Raw genomic sequence first — 8557 nt, 5'->3', positions numbered from 1 at the left:
ATTCATCGTCTACCTTTCACAAACATATAAGGTTATTGAAAACACCATGGCTTGGGTCAAATGCACCTTAGTCCTCAAGGTGACCTCTTTACTCTCTTTAACAGCTTAAAGAGATCTTTTGTAGCTGATTTTCCCAATACAGTATCTTTGACAGCTGCTTCCCTGAGCCTCGATTGTGGTTCCAAATAAAATGAAATCCTTGGCAACGTCAGTCTGTTTATCATGAGGTTGTTTATTGGTCTCATTGTAACGATTTTATATATATATATTGAGGTATAATCCTTATGGAGGGTTAAAGTCTTTGATCTTCATCAGTAAATGTTTCAAGTCCTCTTTGCTTTCAGCAAGCAAAGCTGTATCATCTGCACATCACAGGTAGTCTATGAGGGTCATCAATTCTGACACGAAGACTAACTGAGATGATATATGTGAAATCCTTAGTCCAGTGCCTGACAGAGAGTAAGGCCTTTCCAAGTGAGAGCTATTATTGCCATCCCTATTGCACAGTATCCTCAGGGCTTGGCACATAGTTGTTGCTGCTGTTGTTGTTAACTGCTATCAAGCCAGTTCTAACCCATAGCAAACCTGTATAGGGTTTCCAAGGAACGGCTGGTGAGTTTGAACCCTCAACCTTGCAGTTCAAACTGACCTTCTGGTAGAGTGCTTATCCTACAGTGCCATACCAGGCACACAGTTAGCAACCAATAAATACCTGTTGAACAAATGAATGAATGAATACTTGAATCACTGTAGTTACACTAAACTTTCATTAGAAACTAATCAGGATCTTAAGCCAATTCCATTTTCTTCTTCTCCTCTGTGTCCTTTTCCTTCTACTTCTTCCAATAACTCCACCTCTTCAATCATAGGTAAAACTAGAAGAAATATTTTGAAACAATGATACCAAATATGCTATTGGGGAACCAAGTCTTACAAGAGCCCTGAATTCACTCATCCATCACATTAATTGGTTCCGAGCTATAAATATGCCTACATACATCAGGTGCCAGTCCCTTGTGTGAGGTGTTCACTCACAGAGTTCTGAGTCTGGGAGAAAAAAAATCACGCAATAATTAGACCACAATATGGTCGACGCTAGAAGAGACACATGTGCCAAGGGGATGGGAGAATAGTAGGGAAGAGATGGTTTCTCCCCGAGATGGACAGCGTAAGTCTGTGAAAAGAGTTTGCAGAGGAAGAGTTGTTGAAGCCAATGGTGGTGGTGCAGTGCAGTGAATTCCTTACAGTGACCCTTCTTGTGATCCGCTTTGTAATTCTCATTAAATGACTGAGTTGTTGTTGTTGTTAAGTGCCATAGAATCTGTATATAAATGCAGCATAGGGTTTCTGAGGAGTGGCTGGTGAGTTTGAACCACTGATCTTATGGTTCAAACTGGCCTTGCAGTCAATTGCTTACCCTACAATGCCACATCAGGACTCCTATATAATGTGGTAAACATTTTCAAGAGAAAACTTCAAAGAGCAGGTCAAGAAGACAAAGCCAAATATTAGAATGAAATGTGCAAAGATCTGGAATTAGAAAACCAAAAGGGAAGAACACACTCAGCATTTCTGAAGCTGAGGGACTGAAGAAAAAACTGAAGCCTTGACTTTCAATATTGAAGGATTATTTAGGCAAAATATTGAATGATGCAGAAAGCATCAAAAGAAGATGGAAGGAATACACAGTCCTATACCAGAAAAAGATGGTCAATATTCAACCATTTCAAGAGATAGCATATGATCAAGATCCAATGATACTGAAGGAAGAAGTCAAAGATGCACAGAAGGCATTGTCAAAGAACAAGGCTCCAGGAATTTATGGAATACAAATTAAGATCTTTCAACAAACTGATGCAATACTGGAGGCACTCATTTGTTTAAGCTAAGAAATTTAAAGAAACCCTGCCTGGTCAACTGATTGGAATATCTGTGCTCATTCCAAAGAGAGATGACCCAACAGAATGTGGAAATCATTGGACAATATCATTAATATCGCATTCAAGTAAAATTTTTCTAAAGATAATACAATAATGGCTGCAACAGCACACTGACAGAGAATTACCAGAGGTTCAAGCCAGATTCAGAAGAGGACGTGGAACAAGGGATATCACTGCTGATGTTAAGATGGATGTTGACTTAAAAGCAGAGAGTACCAGAAAGATGTTTATCTGTGTTTTATCGACTATGCAAAGTTTTTTTGATTGTATGGATCATAGCAAGCTATAGACAACATTATGGAGATTAAGTATTCCAAAACACTTAATTGTGCTCTTGAGGAACCTGTACATAGACCAAGAGGCAATTGTTCGAACAGAATAAGTGAACACCGAGTGGTTTTAAATTAGGAAAGGTGTGCACCAGGGTTGTATTCTTTCACCATACTTAATCAGTCTGTATGGAGTCCTGGTGTGGCCCTGTGGGTTAATGCGCTGGACTGCAAGGTCATTTTGAGTCACAAAGTCAGCAGTTCAAGTTCACCAGCTGCTCCTTGGAAACCTTGTACACCGTCACTATGGGTCAGAACCAACTCAATGGCACTTAACAACAAAAACATTCAATCTGTATGCTAAGCAAATAATATGAGAAGCTGGATCATATGAAGAAAAACATGGCATCAGGATTGAAGGAAGACTCATTAACAACCTGACATATGCAGATGATACAAGCTTGTTTGTTGATGGTGAAGAGGACTTAAAATACTTATTGATAAAGATCAAAGACCACAACCTACGGTATAGTTTTTTACCTCAATGTAAAGAAACAAAAATCATTATCACTGCACCAATACATAACATCCATATAAATGGAGAAAAGATTGAAGTTGTCAAAGACTTCATTTTTCTTGGATTCACCATCAACACTCATGGAAGCAGCAGTCAAGAAATCAAATGACAGATTGTATTAGGCAAATCTGCTGCACAAAACCTATTCAAAGTGTTCAAGAGCAAAGATGTCAGTTTAAGAACTAAAGTGTGCAAGGTTCATGGTTCAAGGTCACCAGCTGCTCCTCAGAAATCCAATACAGGGTCACTATGGGTCAGAATAGACTCAATGGCACTTAACAACAACAACCTAAGCCATGGTATTTTCAATAGCCTCATATGCAGGTGAAAGTTGAATAATAAAGAAAATCATAGAATTGATGCATTTGAGTTATTGTACTGGAGAGGAATAATAAAGGTACCATGGACTGCTAGAAGAATAAACAAATCTGTATTGGAAGAAGTACAGCCAGAATGCTCCTTAAAAGCCAGGATGGCCCGGCGTCATCTCTCATACTTAGGACATATTATCATGAGGGACCAATCCCTGGAGAAGGGCATCATGTTTGGTAAAGTGGCGGGGCAGTGGAAAAGAGAGAGACCCTCAATGAGATGGATTAGCACAATGGCAGCCACAGTGGGCTCAAGAGTAGCAGCCATTGCGAGGCTGTCAACAGAATAGGGCCGTGTTTCATTCTGTCTTACATAGGGTCGCTATGGGTTGGAACGGACTCAATGGCATCTATCAACAACTGGGTTCCAAAGAGAAAATGGTGGGTTGTTGACCTTGCAGTTAGGAGTCTAGTGTTTATCCCATAGCACCACACCAGGTAGGATTATGCAAATGTGCAGTGCTCATGGCCCACCAATGGGAATAGATAGCTTGTTAATGATGTAAAAATAAGGTACATGGTACCCTTTATAGGAGTGGTGGTGGTTATGTGCGTGGAGTCGGTTTCGACTCATAGTGACCCTGTATAGGGTTTCTGAGGCTGTAAATCTTTATGGGAGCAGAGAGCCTCATCTTTCTCCCGTGGAACAGCTAGTAGTTTCGAACTGCTGACCTTGCAGTTCGCAGCCCAATTCTTAACTATGCAAATAAGGTGTACTGAACCCTAATGTGGGGATTGGTCAGTTGTGCCATCTCACTAGGCTTAAAATGAACCATCCCAGAGGCAGAAAGGGTGACCACTAGTATATTTGGGAAACTGAAAGTAGTTCAATGTGACTAGAACACAGAACCAAGGAAGTAGTAACAAGATGTAGGCTTATTGAGTACCTAATATGTTAAGGAGTCCTGGTGTGGCGCTGTGGGTTAATGCGCCAGACTGCAAAGCCATTTGAACTATAAGGTCAGCAGTTCAAGCTCACCAGCTGCTCCTCGGAAACCCTGTACAGGGTCGCTATCGACGGCACTTAACAACAACAATGTGTTAAGAGCAGAGGAAACATTTGCTAATGTCTGAAAAAAATTCCTGAACAGCAATGGAAGAAACTACAGGAGGAGATAACTCCCATATGCTGTTGAAGGTGATTCTGCTTCTTGGGTGCTGAGGGAGGGCTCTGGTTAGCAGTGAGGACAGCACTGGAAAAGGTCTCCGGAGAATGAGGCTCTAGTGATGTCTGCCACTGAGCTGTGTGACCTTCATCAAAAACAGGCCCTTCGAGCCCATTTCCTCATTTGTAAAATGAGCAGGTTGGATAATACAAGTAGGATCCTTATAATCCCTTACGTCTCTAAAATGTTATGACGCTGAGTCCTTTAAGTAATGGAGGGCTATTGATGGGGGGGCGGTCTTCTCAGAGCATTTATTAACTTGTGGTTGCCACCGTCATCACTCAGAGGACCCAGAGGGACAGAAGCAAAATCAAAAGACATTTTTGTAAGATCGATGACGGACGGGGGCTGACATATCTGTGAGAGTTGGGGAAATTTATGTGGGTGGCTCCAGAATCATAAATAAAATCCCTTTCTTTTACCCCAAATCTCATTCGGGGGGTAAACACCAGACACTGTAATAGACAATTTGGCTGTATCTCCCACCCCATGCCTCACTCGAATGAAAAACAGCAGTCACAAGGCAGGGTAATGGGTCCGGCCGCCTCTTTACAAACATCCATATTGTCACCAGCAGACAAGCGGGGCTAAGATGGCACAGGCAGGGCAATTTATCTCTGAGATGCCTGGGCCTTTTGCGCAGTCCGGCTCCAACTGCTATCCATCCTGAGGCTCTCAAGAAAACTCCAATTTAGGGACACCTGACCCTAAGAAAGTTGGAGGAGAAGTAACCCTTCCCTCTCCCTTAAGTCACTCAAGGACCTGGGAGCCCTCAGCACCATCAACGCTCATCTGGCCCATCTGTGTGCTGCTAAGACAGCTCCTTGTGTTTTCTTGACCTACTTCTCTCTTTCCTTTGCTGCCCTACTCCAGATCCCCTGTAATTAGCACCTTTCCCCCCAGAAAGACCAGGGGAATTTTTTTAAAAGCCTCAGAATAACCAAGGAGAGAGAAAAACAGGTCCAGACACTGCTGTTTGAGTTTTTCTTTTCTTTTCTTTCTATTTGTGTCTTAACTTGCCTTCCTGGCTTCTGCAGGAAAACAGGCCATGGTTGGAAATCAGCTGGCAGTGACCTGGCATGAACAGAAACTGTGGGTAGGAGAGTCTGGCCTGAGCTGGACAAACATGAGGGGACCCCTCGAAGCCCTGTTGCCCATAAAGCAGCCAAGAGCAGGGTCTGTCAGCTTCACTTTCCCTTCCCTTCTGGAGAACAAGTGTCAGGAGAGTCAGGCCAGGAGGCACTGCAGCTTCAGCCGACTCCCTTTCCGCTTCACATTAGCGACAAATGGAAATTGATGAGTTACTGCTTTATCCGCTCATTTACAGGGGGAGAAAAACCTCACAGCAAATGCTGAATAACTGTAGGCATCTTATAAATTAAGCATCTTAAGGATATGAACCGTTTTGCATTGCTGCTAAGCAGAATTAAATTAGGTTCTGAAGTTTCGTTAGAAATGAATGGGGATGAGGGAGGGGGAAAAATGGGAAGACTTGGGTTTTAATTCTTTCTCTTTTTTTTTTTCAAGCCTGCAGAATGGAGAGCAAAGGACAGAGTGAGGGAAAGAATTGAGTCTCCTGTTTAGGAGTGCTGGTGGCACAGTGGACTAAGCACTGAGGTGCTAACTGGAAGATTAGTGATTAGAATTCACCTTCTGTTCCATGGGAGAAAGATGAAGCAGTCTGCTTCCGTAAAGATTTGCAGCCTCGGAACCCTAGAGAGCGGTCCTACTCCATCCTTTCGGGTCTCTATGAGTAGGCATTGACTCAGTGGCGGTGGGTTTGGTTTTGGGTTGGTCTATGTTTCGGAATCCAATTGGCTGTGGCTAGACATGCATGGAGACGCAGGCCAGAAAGTAACAGGAAGCAGCTCAATAGCTTGTAGATGTGCCTGTGGTGCAGGAGGCCTCGCTGATCTTGGTGCCTGACCTCCCTCTGACCACACCATAATGCCAGCCTTGTCCAAGGCCCTTAGGACCAGTCACTGACAGAACCAGGGAGCTTAAAGCGGATTCCAAGGAGCCCTGGGTGCGCAAGGGTTAAATGCTTGGCTGATAATCAAAATGTCAGTGGTTCAAACCCACCAGCTGTTCTGTAAGAGAAAAGATGTGGCCATCTGCTCCTATAAAGCTGACAGACTAAGAAACCCTATGGGGCAGTTCTACCCTGTCCTATCCAGTCACTAAGGATACCCAAACCAAAAGCAAATTCCCTACAATTCAACATATGAACATCTCCATTCCCAGTCCCTTCGTAGCTCAATTTCAGGGACTGGGCTCTGGCTTCATTCACAGTAGCCACTTTGCCTTCACCCACCCCCAGTTGAGGAAGAGGGGCTTCACATGACTGTTTATCTGGAGAATTTGTCAGGTGATTTCCTCTAGGACTGGCATCTACTCTTGTTCCAGGGTCCTGCTGCTTCTTTGGATGGGGCTTCTTGAGGTCAACAACCCATCCACCTGGATTTCTCGCTACTGTGTCTGCCGTTCTGCCCACACTATTTCCCCTTCCTCTCTCTCTCCCTAATACCGGCTCCCTGACACTCAATGCTTGTCCTGACTCCATAGGTCCTCATTAACTGGGCCAAGAGAAGACCATACTGTGCCTGCTGGACTCTTTCATCCCAGCCCCCAGCCTGCAATTAACCCAGCCTTGTTCAGTCCTGGCAGGAGAGAAGGCCCTCTTGGACCCCAGGAGAAGCCACACCTCTGTCCAGGGATGAGGGTTGAGTGTGCAGGTGATAGCAGTGCCTGCCCACACTAGAGCATCCGACAGGAACCAGGATAAACAAGAGCAGTTGTACCTGACCACCCTCTCCATAGCCAGGCAAAGACACAGAGACACAGAGCCAAGGACCTTCCAGGCAGCAAGGCCAGGACCACCATGCACACTCTCCTAGAAGCTTCTGGAGCTGATCAGAAGGGAGCAGAGGTGGCCTCTTATTTCTGGTCCTGGGTTAGGAATCCCCATGACCACGCCTTCTTTGCCCAACAGCTGCCCATCAATGTACTAGGCTGAGTCCATCCAAACTGTCCCAGGGAGTTTGCAGCATCTTCATTTGATTCACAGGGGTGTGTGTGACAGCTTACCCAGATCAATCTTGGCTGCCCTTGACCCTTCCCTAATTCCTGAAGAGCACAGTGCAGGGTCAGTGCAGCGGGGTAATGAGTGGGGACATCATCCAGAGCCAGGCTGCCCCAGATCACTTACCGATCCGCAGGGAGTGTGGGCTGCAGGCGATCATCACAAGCCACAAGGGAAGAAGCAGCACCAAAGGCGCCAAGACGCGGGGCATCTTCTATAAATCCTCATGGAGCCCTCTGCTGGTCTGGGCATGACATAACTCTGCAAGAGAGCAGTGGCAACATGTGAGTCCCGGAACCCAGATAGGTGGCCACTCCATCCATCCCAGGACCAAACTGCTAGGCCCACCCAGAACACTCCACAGGAAGGGCAACAGACTCTCCTTCAGAACTTATGGCAGGGGCCCTGGGGAACATAGGCGGGGAGTTGGTGAGGCCTCTTTGCCCTTCCTCCACCCTATACCCAGGAGCCAAGAAGGCACAGCTCTAACTCCTTCCCTCTGATCAAAATGGAAGCAGGCTCAATGGAGTAGTCCTTAGCTCCCAAAAAACGAAGTTCTGAGACATGCCAAAACATGGATGAACCTTGAAAACATCATGAAGAGTAAGTGAAATAAGTCTAACACAAAAGAACCAATCTTGTATGGTTACCATGGCCAGAGGGAAGGGGAAATGAGGTGTTACTACTATTTAGGGGGACATGGAATTTTAGTTGTTGTTGTTGTTAAGTGCCATCGAGCTACTTCCAACCCGTATCGATCCTGTACAGGGTTTCCGAGGAGGGGCTGGTGAGCTTCAACCACTGACCTTTCAGGTCAAACAGACTTTGCAGTCCAGCACATTAACCCACAGCAGCACACCAGGAGTTTTAGTTAATTGCGGTGAAATGAGTCAGAAAAGGAAAATGACAATGGATGTACACCATTAAGACTGTAATCAATACCACTGAATTATATGTTCATGTAATAATTGTTGAATTGGCAAAGTTTTGGCACTTACAAGACCTTTATAAAGTGTTAAACAGCAAAGATGTCATCTTGAGAACTAAAGTGCACCTGACTCAAGCCATGGTATTTTCAATAACCTCATATGCATGCAAAAGCTGGACAGTGAATAAGGAAGACCGTAGAAGAATTGATGCTTTTGAGTTATG

At 44.7% G+C, this 8557-nt stretch overlaps 1 protein-coding gene across 1 annotated transcript in view; it reads right to left on the bottom strand.

Annotated features, from left to right (window-relative positions):
• The window catches only part of GRIK4 (glutamate receptor, ionotropic, kainate 4), a 499211-nt gene that overhangs the window by 480815 nt on the left and 9839 nt on the right, over nucleotides 1-8557 (bottom strand). Inside the window, exon 2 of the mRNA XM_006833921.1 lies at nucleotides 7532-7666. Within this exon, the coding sequence (XP_006833984.1) occupies nucleotides 7532-7616 (85 nt within the window). The 5' untranslated portion in view covers nucleotides 7617-7666. The remainder of the gene's footprint in view (nucleotides 1-7531; nucleotides 7667-8557) is intronic.

The sequence above is a fragment of the Chrysochloris asiatica genome, unplaced genomic scaffold, assembly GCF_000296735.1.
Source record: "Chrysochloris asiatica unplaced genomic scaffold, ChrAsi1.0 scaffold00008, whole genome shotgun sequence".
Classification (NCBI taxonomy): Eukaryota; Metazoa; Chordata; class Mammalia; order Afrosoricida; family Chrysochloridae; genus Chrysochloris; species Chrysochloris asiatica.
Note: the sequence above shows the minus strand (reverse complement) of the source record. Positions and strands in the feature narration are given on the sequence as shown.